This window comes from Balaenoptera acutorostrata, chromosome 4, assembly GCF_949987535.1.
Source record: "Balaenoptera acutorostrata chromosome 4, mBalAcu1.1, whole genome shotgun sequence".
Taxonomy (NCBI): domain Eukaryota; kingdom Metazoa; phylum Chordata; class Mammalia; order Artiodactyla; family Balaenopteridae; genus Balaenoptera; species Balaenoptera acutorostrata.
In genome coordinates, this window is record NC_080067.1 from 95,305,276 (window position 1) to 95,319,459 (window position 14,184).

Here is a 14,184-nt window from a genome sequence, read left to right on the forward strand (position 1 = left end):
ATCCATGTTGTCACAGATGGCAAGAGTTCATTCTATTTTTATGGTGGACTAGTATTCCATTGTATATATATATATATATATATATATATATATATATATATATGCTACATCTTCTTTATCCATTCATCTGTCCATGGGCATTTAAGTTGTTTCCATATCTTGGCTATTGTAAATAGTGCTGCAGTGAACATAGGGATACATATACTTTTTGAATTAGTGTTTTTGTTTTCTTCGGATAAATATCCAGAAATGGAATTGCTGGATTGTATGATAGTTCTGTTTTTAGTTTTTTGGGGAACGTCCGTACTTTTTTCCATAGTGACTGCACCAAGACATTTCTGCCAGTGGTGCACAGGGGTTCCCTTTTCTCCACATCCTCACCAACACTTGTTATTTTTTTTGTCTTTTTGAGAATAGCCATTCTGACAGGTGTGAGGTGTCATCTAATCTCATTGTGGTTTTGGTTTACATTTCCCTGATGATTAGTGATGTTGAGCATCTTTTCATGTGTTGATCAGTCATCTCTATGTCTTCTTTGGGAAAATGTCTATTTAGGTTCCCTGCCGATTTTTAATTGGGTTGTTTGGGGTTTTTTTGATACTGAGGTTATGTAAGGTCTTTATATATTTTGGATATCAACCCCTTGTCAGATTTGCAAATATCTTCTCCCATTCAGTAGGTTGCCTTTTCCTTTTGTTGATGGTTTCCTGTGCTGTGCAAAAGCTTTTTAGTTTGATGTAGCCCCAGTTGTTTATTTTTCCTTTTGTTGCCCTGTCTGAGGAGACAGATCCAAAAAAATATTGCTAAGCCTGATGTCAAAAAGTTTACTGCATATGTTTTCTTCTAGGAGTTTTATGGTTTCAGGTCTTACATTTGAGTCTTTAACCCATTTTGAGTTTATTTTTGTATATGGTATGAGAAAATGGTCCTCCAAATTATTTTCTTATTCATCGTTTCTTGAGGAGCTGATATCACACTACCTGACAGAACAGCTCTGTAGTTTACTAAACAAACCAGGATAGTACCTGTGATAGGGGCATCAGAACAGCCTGGCTTCAGGGCACAGTGTGGTGTGGGGAGTCTACGACAGTCCCAGCTCCTGGCTTCGTAAGTCACCCTGTTTTGTCCTGGAGGTTGGGACCAAGGAATGCCATCCATTGTTGTCTGCTCCTGGGTTTCACAGAAGTGACCAAATGTTGTTTCTGAGGGACAGTAGGAACTCCAGAGGGAGCTCCTCCTTCCTCTGAGAAGGACAGAAGTAGCTTTGACAGTGGCTGGCAGTCTTGCCGCCTTACGTCCCTCTCTGCATGTCAATCAGCCATTCCCAGTCACATCTGCAGAGACGCAGAGAGAAGGAGAGGTTTAGGTGTGTTGCCTGAATGATTTTCACTGCAGAGAATACTAATTTGGGTTTCACTGCAAATACACCTATTTGATCAGTGCCCATAAGCACCTGAACTGTATCCACAACCAGTTTTTGATGAGTGCACGTACTAATCAGACACAGTCAGAGGCTGCCTCGTATCCCAGATGCACCTCAGGGCCTGTTTCCTGACTCTTCTCAGAGTGAGGTTCAGGTATTTGGCTTCCTTCCAGAGCAGGCTACTCTCTGGTTCCCTCTGAAGGAACCCTGTGTGTCTGAGCCTGTACCTCTGAGCACCAGCCCTCCTGAGCCCTCCCCTCTGAGCTTGAATACTGTTTCTCATTCGTTAGACCTAACCTCGCTTCTTACTCAGGACCCAACTTGACATTTTGAATTCAGTGTAAGGAAATGTACCTCATGATTTTTCTGATTTTGAACTCAAACCCCATAGCTTGTGCCCCTCAATTTAACTTTGTTAAGTCTTTGTCTCCTGATCATATTCTTGATCTGAATCTGTATCCTTCTTCTGTCCTAACTCCTGTAGGCTTAAGCAGAATTTAAACTTAATGCAGAATTTAAACTTAATCTCACTTGAGTTACATTTTCTACCTTGTCCTTTACCAGTGTATGCTTTAACCTCCCACCCCTCCAGTCAGTCTTGCCTGGCTGGGCCCAGCCTTCTAACAAAGGGCATGGGGTCTCTTGACACACTGGGGGGTTCTAATCCAGTCCAAGAGAAATAACTGATGTTTGTCTATGACTTTTGCTTTGCAGTGGTCTAGAATCATCCTTCCTCTACTCTGAGAATCCTCAAGAAGGTCTTCTAGCCAAGACCACTAGTAGTAATACCTGGCATTTGAAAATAACTAAGTATTATTTAAAATACTTCTGAACAAGGGCAGATCTAGTTTTTTGGAGTCTGAGGTTTATACATTTTGGGCGATCCCCTTCAAAAAAGAAGATGCAAAATTATAAATACGAAGTGAGACCAGGGCCATGGAAGGCCCTGTGTAAGGGAGGGGTCCTGAAGCTCACACTTGATTTGCTTCATGATTTATCTGCCACGTGGTTTTGCATATACTATACCATTTGATCACCACAGGGTTTTTGTAGTAAAAGATAATTGCATAGTTTTCGTATGTCCAATTCCCTTCTCCTCTCCAGTTTCTTCCCCAAGATTTCCGTAATTATGTATAGTTTGGTGAATTCTAAAACTACCCTGAATGATTACTCTAACTGTACATATTACATACATGTGGAAACTTAAATGAGAAGGATGAATGGAAGGATTAAATGATAAGAGCACTTACAATGTGCCACCCTTAGAGGTGCTTTATTTATTTATTTAAAGTTATTTATTTATTTATTTAGTTTTGGCTGCATTGGGTCTTCGTTGATGTGTGCGGGCTTTCTCTGGTTGCGGCGAGTGGGGGCTACTCTTCGTTGTGGTGCACGGGCTTCTCATTGCGGTGGCTTCTCTTGTTGTGGAGCACAGGCTCTAGGTGTGCGGGCTTCAGTAGTTGTGGCATACGAGCTCAGTAGTTGTGGCTCACAGGCTCTAGAGCTCAGGCTCAGTAGTTGTGGTGCACAGGCTTAGTTGCTCCTCAGCATGTGGGATCTTCGCGGACCAGGACTCGAACCCGTGTTCCCTGCATTGGCAGGTGGATTCTTAACCACTGCGCCATCAGGGAAGTCTGACGTGCTTTAAATATACTGGCTCATTTAATCCTTATGACCATCCTGTGATTGTTATGAGTCCTGTTTTATCCACGAGGAAACCGAGGCACAGAGAAGTAACTTGCCAAGTGTGGGGTTAGGAATCTGCAGAACTGTGATTTCAACTGACACAGTCAGGCTCCAGACCCCTCATTCTATTACTAAACTATGTTGCCTCTCTGGCTGAGGTCACAGAAACAAGGTAGGAATAGAGCTAGATCAAAAATATGAGATTGAAGACCTTCCCTGGCGGTCCAGTGGTTGAGACTCCATGCTTCCACTGCAGGGGGCATGGGTTCGATTCCTGGTTGGGGAACTAAGATCCCACATGCCACACAGCATGGCCAAAAACAAAATAAAAAATGAGATTAATTCTTAGTTCAAAGCTGTTTGAACTACTCTGCTCTCCTGCTTTCAGTTTGGATTGATAGCTCTTCAGTGTGGGAGAAATTGGGTAATTAATAGCTAATGGTAATCAGATTTTTTATTTTTTGAGAAGCTCTGACTATATTAGGCAGAGTTGGAGGGCAGTGATCATTAAAACTGTGCAGAGGGAGGGATGATTAGGGGCTCCTTGAAGAAGGAGGCTGTGGGAGCAGAATGTGGCGGACAGTACACTGGCCTGCTGCCAGGATACCTCACTTCAGGTCCTGGCTCTGCTGTTTATAAGCTGAGTGACCTCAGGTCTGTCTGATGTCACTAGTCCTTGATCCTAGTATACCCCTCCCCCTCCAGCTCAGTAAAAAAGGGATTAGACTAGATATTTATAAAGACACATCCAATTTTAGAGCCTATGCGTATTAGTTGCTCATCTTCACTTACAGGCTAAATTTAAAATATCTATATATATATTAATTTTATTCTGAATGCAAACATGAGGTTTCTGGAGCAGAGCAGATCATTATTTAATTATAGCAAATAATCGTGCTGATTCCCTTTTGCCCTAATTCGTACCCCTGGGGCAACGGATGAGATGAGGCAGATCGTATGTTATCCTACATATACTGGAGTTTGTACCACTAGCATGGAACTCTGAAAGAAATGAATCTGGATATTTATATAGGAGAGGGACAGCCATCTCCCTAACCCTACACTACCCCCTGACAGACAAACACACTTCTTTGCTCTTTGAGAAGGATACTGGGTTCTTACTCTTACCCTTTGGAATATAAATAAATCTCTTGGGGGCAAGATAAGACTAGCTTCTCCAGCCATGTCTCCATGGCCCCAGATCTCATTCCTTCCTTAAAATGTAAACACATACCTCCAGGGAGGTAAATTTCTTCAGATGCTCTCTCACTAATAATTAGTCATAAATTAAATTCCAAGATTTGTTCTTCTAGGTTAGGTCTCAAGTTTTGGTAAAATTTGATCAGAAAGCCTTCATGGTGCAGAAACATAAAAATATTTTCTCTACAGTCCCACAAAGCATGGATATAAAGTTAAAACGGAGAATCCCCTGCCTTCCAGGGCTATGAGTCTATGACGATTGGGCCATCTGTGTAAGAACTTCACATGTTTGTAAAAATACAGATTCCTGAGATCTACAGCAGACTGACTGAACAAGAATCTGTGGGACAGAAGCCTTAGAATCTGCATTTCTGCACAGCTCCCCACACGATTCTTAAGCACCACAGACTTTCCCTTCTTTATTCTTGAGTTAAGGATCCTTCAGTTTTCCTGCTGCCAGAGATACTTCATATTATGCAGCTTTTGCTATTGAATCCGTGATTTTCAGGACTTTCCAAACATGTAAAGAAATGTAACAGTCTTGCCAGGAGAGTTTATGAGTGTCATATAAAAATAAATACTGATATTAGAAAGGTTTCTAGGGTGATGATGATTCTTTGAAATCTGAAAAGGTGATGGTGATGATAAAGATGATGCCACTAGTAAACAACTACTCATTAAGTAACTGAGACAGAATTTGAAATGGATTAGCCATGTTACATGGATTTCTGTTTTACAAAAAGAAATGCAAAAATGTGCCACCATTATTGATATTTTTCTATTCAAAATGTAGTTGAGACATTTTCTTTTTTAACAGTTTATTTATTTATTTATTTGGCTACACCGGGTCTTAGTTGCGGCATGTGGGATCTAGTTCCCTGACCAGGGAATGAACCTGGGCCCCCTGCATTGGGAGTGCAGAGTCTTAGCCACTGGACCACCAGGGAAGTCCCTAGTTGAGACATTTTTTGCTGTGTTTTTCTATGATGTCTGAAGTTCTTTTGTAGAAACACAACTCTGAAATGAATATAAAAAGAGGAAAACTAATGGAATTAAAAAAATTTTTTTTATTACTCACAACTCTAGTGATGAGATTAGTAGTTCAGGTCAAAACTCATTACAGTACAATTTTATAGCCATAAGTAATTATCGTTAAGCTAGCACCAAAATTATACAAACCCAAATGATTTAAGTGTATCATACATTGTTACTAGGCTAGGCTCAATCCATTTTGCTGTATTAGGAACAAGACACTGGCATTTAATATAAAGCATCTCAAAGATGTGATAACATCTGACAGGTAGTGGAGAAGTTTAGTCACATTATGAGTGCAGGCTAGACTTGTGGCAGTGTTTCAACAGTGGAAGAGATGAGCAGTCGGCCCTGGGAGCATCTGTTAATCCTGTTAATCACCAGCATTTTATTGAGTACCTATAAAGTGCTAAACATTGTGATAGGTACTACAGATAAAAAATGACTTTGAGAGTTTACAGTCTGTTGAGAGAGATACCCGTGTTACCATAACTATAAGACAGTGTGATACATACCATGATAAATATAGGTAGAAAGGGATATAGGAGGCTTCTGCTATAAATATGGCTATATAGACGTAGCATCTTCCTGTTTTTTCCTGGGAGTCTTCTAAGAGCAACAAGAAAACAGAAAACAAAAATGCAACTCCAATTTCAGTCAAGCTAGGAAACATATACCAAAATACTGCAGTGCTGCCCAAAGCAGTCAAGATAATGCGGGAGCTCCACAGGAGGAAAGGAAGAGAAATGGAAAGACGAGCCCAGCAATAGCACCTCTAAAGAATCAACACAAATACACTTACTGAAGAAGGGTTCATCTGGAGATGGAAAAGCTATAGCCTTTATCTACAATAGCTGGGAGGCAACAGGAGCCTTACTGGACCTGCTTTGGTTCACAGAAGTAGAAGATGTGGAATGCACATGAAAGTACTCCAAAAAGCCATATTTGCAGAAGCAGTGTTTTTTGGATAAAGATTAGAAGAAAAGAGGTTTTGCTTGTGGAAAAAAAGGAAAAAAAAAACTTGCCTAGACTTTTATCCTCTACCTACCCTTCCTATAGAAAATTCTGGCAAAGAGCTAGTCCTGGAAAACCTAACTCTTATAATGATGTATTTAAGAAACAAACTAGTACAGTAGCTAAATATCTACAAAAAAAGAAAAAAATCCAGTAAAATATGAATATGGGGCCATATAAATATATAACATATAAATAAGATATCATAAACAAAAAGGAAACAAAATCCAGTAAGATATAAATGACAAAAAAGGAGCAACTGCATCCATTGCTGATAAAAAAAAAAAACTCTTAGCAAATCAGGAACAGAAGAAAACTCCCTCAATGTGGTAAAGGACATCTACAAAAACCTTACAGCTAAAATTGTACTTACTAGTGAAAGACTAAAATCTCTTCCCTAAGATCAGGAATTAGACAAGGAGGTATGCTCTCATCACTCCAATTCAGCATTTACAGGAGGTTCTAGAAGTACAAGAAAGACAGAAAAGAAATAAAAGGCATTCTGACTGCAAAGGAAGAGGTAAAACTGGTTCTTTTCAGATGTGATAGTCTATGTAGAAAATTGAACGGAATCTGTTAAAAAGTTACTAGAATTGGTAAAATGAGCTTAGCAAAGTTGCAGGGTTCAAAATCAGTATATAAAAATCAACTATATTGACTTACTAGCAGCAGACAATTGTAATTGAAATTTTAAAATATAATGCCATTTCCAATAGCATTAAAATACATGAAATACTTCAGGAAAAATTTGACAAAAGATGAGTAAGACCTGCACTGAAAAGTAAAAAACACTGATGAAAAAATTAAATAAAGCAAATAAATAGATAACCTATGTTCATGAGTTTGAAGACTCAATATTGTTAAGATGTCAGTTCTAATAGGTCCATAGATTTAACCCAATGTTAATCAAAATCCAAGCTAGTTGTTTGTGGTGTTTTTTTTGGTAGAAATTGTAAAATGTATAAAATTCATATGGAGTGCAGAGGATTTAAAATAACTTTGAAAAAGAACAAAGTTGGTGGGGTTGACACCATCTAGTTTCAAGGCATTATAAACTTATGGTAATCAAGACAATTTGGTATTAGTGTTAAAATAGACAAATAGAGCCATGGGACATAATAAAGAGTACAGAAATAGACTCATACATTTGTGGTCAATTGTTTTTCAACAAAGGGACCAATACATTTCATGGGGAGAAAGAAATAATCTTTTCAACAAATGATACCAAAACACTTGGATAGTCATATATACCTCAAAATAATGAACCTTGACTCTTACCTCAAACCAAATAAAAATTATGTGAAATGCAGCATAGGCCAAATGTAAAAGCTAAAACTATAAACCTTCTAGAAGAATGCGTAGGAAAAAATTTTAGTGGCTTAGGGTTTGGCAAAGATTTCTTAAATATGATACAAAAAGCATGAGCTATAAAAGAAAATTTAACAAATTTGACTCCATCAAAAATTTAAAACGTTGCTCTTCAAATGACACAAGAAATCAAAAAATCAAGCCACAGACTGGGAGAAAACATTTACAAAACTCTATCTGATCTGGACTGATATCTAGAATGTATAAAGAACTTTAAAAACTCAATAATAAGACACACAACACATTTAAAAAACAGGCAATTGTGAGACTCTAAACAGAGGATCCAGCTGAGCCACACTGTACTTGGGCTTCTGACCTATAGAACTGGTCTATCAGTTCTTCCTGTTGTCCCTCCAACCTCAGGGCTCTAAGAGCTTCCTGCTTTTGCTAACATCCAGGGTACCTTCCATCCCCTGGTAGTCTTCTTAGCCTCTTCCATCTCTTCTGTTACCAATCGCTGTAGTAAATTCCTTGTGCTTTAAAAAAGTGGGAAGAACATTTGAACAGACATTTCACTAAGGCAGATATACAGACAGCAAATAAACACATGAATGTAAGCATAGGTCTACACAAAAACTTATACTTGTATGCTCATAGTAGTTTTTTTTTTTAGTTTTTTTTGAATTTTTTTAATTTTTTAACATCTTATTAGAGTATAATTGCTTTACAATGGTGTGTCAGTTTCTGCTTTATAACAAAGTGAATCAGTTATACATATACATATGTCCCCATATCTCTTCCCTCTTGCATCTCCCTCCCTCCCACCCTCCCTATCCCACCCCTCTAGGTGGTCACAAAGCACTGAGCTGATCTCCCTGTGCTATGCGGCTGCTTCCCACTAGCTATCGATTTTATGTTTGGTAGTGTATATATTTCCATGCCACTCTCTCACTTTGTCCCAGCTTACCCTTCCCCCTCCCCGTACCTTCAAGTCCATTCTCTAGTAGGTCTGCATCTTTATTCCCGTCTTGCCCCTAGGTTCTTCTGACCATTTTCTTTTTTAGATTCCATATATATGTGTTAGCATATGGTATTTGTTTTTCTCTTTCTGACTTACTTCACTCTGTATGACAGTCTCTAGGTCCATCCACCTCACTACAAATAACTCAGTTTCATTCCTTTTTATGGCTGAGTAATATTCCATTGTATATATGTGCCACATCTTCTTTATCCATTTGCCTGTTGATGGACACTTAGGTTGCTTCCATGTCCTGGCTATTGTAAATAGAGCTGCAATGAACATTGTGGTACATGACTCTTTTTGAATTATGGTTTTCTCAGGGTATATGCCCAGTAGTGGGATTGCTGGGTCGTATGGTAGTTCTATTTTTATTTTTTAAGGAACCTCCCTATTGTTCTCCATAGTGGCTGTATCGATTTACATTCCCACCAATAGTGCAAGAGGGTTCCCTTTTCTCCACACCCTCTCCAGCATTTATTGTTTGTAGATTTTTTGATGATGGCCATTCTGACCGGTGTGAGAAGATATCTCATTGTAGTTTTGATTTGCATTTCTCTAATGATTAATGATGTTGAGCATTCTTTCATATGTTTGTTGGCAATCTGTATATCTTCTTTGGAGAAATGTCTGTTTAGGTCTTCTGACCATTTTTGGATTGGGTTGTTTGTTTTTTTGATGTTGAGCTGCATGAGTTGCTTGTATGTTTTGGAGATTAATCCTTTGTCAGCTGCTTCATTTGCACATGTTTTCTCCCATTCTGAGGGTTGTCTTTTGGTCTTGTTTATGGTTTCCTTTGCTGTGCAAAAGCTTTTAAGTTTCATTAGGTCCCATTTGTTTATTTCTGTTTTTATTTCCATTTCTCTAGGAGGTGGGTCAAAAAGGATCTTGCTGTGATGTATGTCATAGAGTGTTCTGCCTATGTTTTCCTCTAAGAGTTTGATGGTGTCTGGCCTTACATTTAGGTCTTTAATCCATTTTGAGTTTATTTTTGTGTATGGTGTTAGGGAGTGTTCTAATTTCATTCTTTTACATGTAGCTGTCCAATTTTCCCAGCGCCACTTATTGAAGAGGCCGTCTTTTCTCCACTGTATATTCTTGCCTCCTTTATCAAAGATAAGGTGACCATATGTGCATGGGTTAATCTCTGGGCTTTCTATCCTGTTCCATTGATCTATATTTCTGTTTTTGTGCCAGTACCATACTGTCTTGATTCATAGTACTTTTGTTTGTAATAGCCAAACACGGAAGTCACCCAAGTGACTATCAATAGGTGAAAGGACAAATTGTGGTATGTCCATTCAGTGGAATACTACTCAGCAATAAAAAGGAATGAACTATTGATCCACAAAGCAGTATGGATTAATTTCAAAATAATTCTTCCTAGTGAAAGAAACCAGACGAAAAAGATTTATGGTTCCACTTAAGATAAAAGTCTAGAAAATGCAGGTGATCTATGCTGAGAGAAAGCAGATCAGTGGTTGCCCATGGATGGGATGGGGGTAGGAAGAGGTGTAGGGAAGGGTCAGAGGGAGGGAGCTCAAGGAAACCTTTGGGCATAGTTAACTGTAGCAAACACTGTATGATATATATGAAAGTTATTAAGAGAGTAGATCCTAGGAGTTCTCATTACAAGGAAAAACTTTTTTCTTTTTTTATTGTATCTATATGAGATGATGGATGATAACTAAACTTATTGTGGTAATCATTTCACAATATATGTAAGCCAAACCATTACCTTAAACTTAATGATGTATGACAATTATATCTCAAAACTAACTGGAGGTGGGGAAAGAATACAATGCAGCTGTAAAAAGGGAATGAAGAAGCTTTTTAAGTACTAATAGAGAAAGATCTGTAGGATATATCCTTAAGTAAAAAAGAAAGACGCAGACTGTGTGTATAATATACTACCATTTTTCCCCACCTCAGAAAAGTGGGGAAACCTTATTTATATATGCTTGTATTATAGATGATGTATAAGCAGATCTCTGGAAAGATAAACAAGAAATAAGTAGCAGTGGTTACTTGTTAGTGGAATATGAACTGGACAAATAGAGAATGGAGTAATAAGGAGACTTAAAAATACACTTTTAAAAATATATGTTTTTCCATGTGAATCTGTATATATAGTGAGAGATATCTATATAAACATCTAAAAAAATAATGTCAGGGGAGTATAGAAGATAAAGCAATTAATTTTCCCTTGGGGAATAGGAGGAGGAATTCGGAGTGGGTAATACTTGAACTGAGACTTGAAGGATGAGTGAAATTCGACAACTGGAGAATATCAGAAAGGTCATTCCAGGCAAAGGAAATGGGTGATACAAAGGCATGGGGACATGAAAGTGAACCTGAGGAATAGTAAATGTGACTGAGCATTTAGTGTATGAGGACAACAACGGGCGTCAGATGGAGGGAAAAATGGTTCAGAAGAAGAATTTAGAAAGTTAGTTGAAACCGTTTGAAAGCCGTTTGTATGTCATGCTAGGTGCTGTTTGGCTTTATTTAATAAACTTGAATTGAATGTGGTCTGTGTGCCACACCATGTGGCAGGTGCTACAGAAATGAGACTCTGTCTTCTAAGCTAGTGGTCTCAGTCCTGACTGCATATGAGAATCACTCAGAGAGCTTTAAAAACTACCGATGCCAGGCCCCATCCCCACATAATTGAATTAGAATGTCAGGGTGTAAGGACTTGGCATCAATAGTTTTTTTTTAAAGTCTTACAGGTGATTCTAAGCAAATGCACCCAAGTTTGAGAATTCCACCTCCCCTTCTCTTTCCCCCTCTTCTTCTCTCTTGTCTTCCTTATTTTAATGAAGTGAATAATATTGTGTAGAAAGGGGTTGTGACACAGGTCTAGAGAAGTCTCTGAACTGGAAGCAAGAAAATGAGGAGGTTATAGAAAATAGTTCAAGCAAAAGATGATAAAGTCATTTAAACAGGGAGGTGACTTGAGGCTAGTGCAAACCTGTGGACTGAGAGTGATTATTAGCCCAGGACAGCCTAGCTTGAATGTCTGGGTATTTGGTGATGTTACTAGTCAAAAGAGGGACTGCACGAGGAAGTACAGGTTGGGGGGTGGGTACAGGTACATAGGTGAAATAATTCTGGTTTGGAAGGGTTTCCTTAAAGGTACCCGCAACTTATAAGATGCCACCAAGGGGCATTTGGATCTCAGGACAGAGGAAAAGGCCCTATTTCAACATCTATGCAGGCCATTCACATTGGAAAAATTTTCAGCAGCTCCAACCCTTAACATCCAACCCAAACTGGAGTCAGGACTCCAGTTTGGATGTTAGGGTACTTAACAAGAGCAAGGTAAACTTTCTGTCCTAGAGAGTCTGGACACTGAGCTGGATACCACGATGGTGTCTGTGACACAGTGAAAGAAAGTGAGTGCACCAAAAAGGAGGTGCAAGCAGATCCCCTAACCGGGGTCTCATTCCAAGGGGAGTGACCCTGGGTCTGGGGTGCAGGGCCCACATTACTCTTTATCTTCTCTTTGAATATTTCATTACCATCTCATCATTTTAGTATAACAATTATCACATCAAAATATTAGCTTAGAAGGTGCTTCTTTTTCAGGAAAAACAAATACTTTCTCTCTCTACTTATGCCTCTGAGTACAAGGCAGGAGTTGGTTGCTGAGGGTAAGGCAGCATCTCAGTTATTAGGGACACAGTTAAGACCAGTCTATCCTCAAAAGTCCCTTGAAGCTCAAGCCCAGAGCTCTGAACTATACAGAGCTGTTGCTGAAGGTCAAGATTTATTCCAGATGCTGGGACCTACAAGTGGAGACAAAGTGTCTCCAGAGAGGGGAGATGAGGGCTGTGGAGACAGTGTTTAATACGGTGGCCCCTTGTATTGCTTATAAGACATTTGGTCTATAATACTTCATTGGATTGTCTTGTACTGTCCAGTTGCTACCAGTCAGACATCATTGCTCTATGACTAAACTGAAAGGGACTCCTTAATAATGACTGGTGAGAGTATGTGATCTTGGCACTTCTTTAAGAAATGAAGAATATTGAATCATTTTAATATGTCAATTGAAAGTTATTTTTACTTACATTTGTCTAATGATTTTTTTCCATAATAGCCTCAGTTTATACCAACAAGTAGGATCACTGAGTTCACTACCACCTGCCAAACTTCAGCACCTAAGGTGAGTAATTAAAGTGGGATTGAGCCATTTGTAACATTTCCCATATGAAGGATAAGACTTATCAAGGGCCAAATGTCATCATGGTTTAATAGGTTCAGAAAGTGAAGCACTGTTACATATTTTTTCACTGTCATCATTTTTTTCTTATTAGACTAATACATGTTTATTAGGAAAAACTCAGAAAATAAAATATAAATAAGAAAATTTAAATCACCCATTGTTTTACTGCCTGGAGACATTGACCATTTTAAATATTTTAATGTATTTATAATTGTATCTTTCCAATATATTCTTTCCAATATATTTCAAGATATATTTCATAGAAATATATATATTTGTGTATTATATAAAATTATACATTTAAAATCAGAGAGAGTGTGTGTTTGTCTGTGGATATATATTTGCCTAGAAATATGTTGTGTATGTAATTCCTACATTGTTTCTGGTTTCTGCTAAACGTCATATTATATTCCTCAAATGTCTGCTATTATCTAAAATTAAAAATTTTTCGAACCTTTAGAGTTATACCAATCACACACAAAAAATTATGGAAAACTCTTTATAATTTTGTTTCTTCACATTTCTTAACAGGCAAATGGTGGAATTGATAAACCCCAGCCAAACTTTAGATGAATAGATTACTGACCTATGTGCACCAGGGATCCAAAAGCAAGAAAGTCTTTGCTGGGGAGGAAGTTAGGAAGCACAGTGTATTCTCAATTTGGGGTCTTTTGCATCCTTAAAATCAGAAAGTTTCTTGACTCAGCCCAGCTCTGCTAAATCAAATTCTGAATGAGCCATTACAGCTGTATACATTTGCCAACGTATTTGCAACATACATTTCCCAAAATGCTAAGCTTCTGATTTTTAAAATTTTTATTAGAAATAAATATCATCTAATGTCATAAGATTATAAGGGAAATGGTAATTAATTATAAATAAGCCAGCTACCAAAAATTAAAAGCATGTTCTTTGTTATTTAAGGGAAATACGAAAATTCAGAGAATCAGACCTTCCGGTGATGACTTGAAGCATGAGTCTCTTTCATCCTTTGAGCTTTCTGTCAACCATAGAGGCTGGAAAAGTAACACAGGAGAGGCGGATTCCGATTCAGAGTATGTTTCAGAGACTAAAATTACGAAGAAGCCTATGCAGAAGAAAGTGAAACCTCAACAGTGGAGACATCCAGCCGCCCTGCTGGAAAATGTCAAACTAGCTGAGAGATCCCAGGTGGTTTTTTTTTTCCTTTTCTTATTCACAAAATGTATAGTATTTCACTTTTCCAGAAATAGCATTCTGTAAAGGTTTTGCTTCATTTTCACATTTTTAAAG

General features: G+C 38.2%; 1 protein-coding gene across 1 annotated transcript in view; it reads left to right on the forward strand.

The window, feature by feature from the left end:
- Positions 1–14,184, forward strand: part of MORC1 (MORC family CW-type zinc finger 1) — a 243,757-nt gene that overhangs the window by 169,216 nt on the left and 60,357 nt on the right. The window contains 2 exon segments of the mRNA XM_057544938.1: positions 12,787–12,852; positions 13,837–14,082. Of these exon segments, the coding sequence (XP_057400921.1) occupies positions 12,787–12,852; positions 13,837–14,082 (312 nt within the window).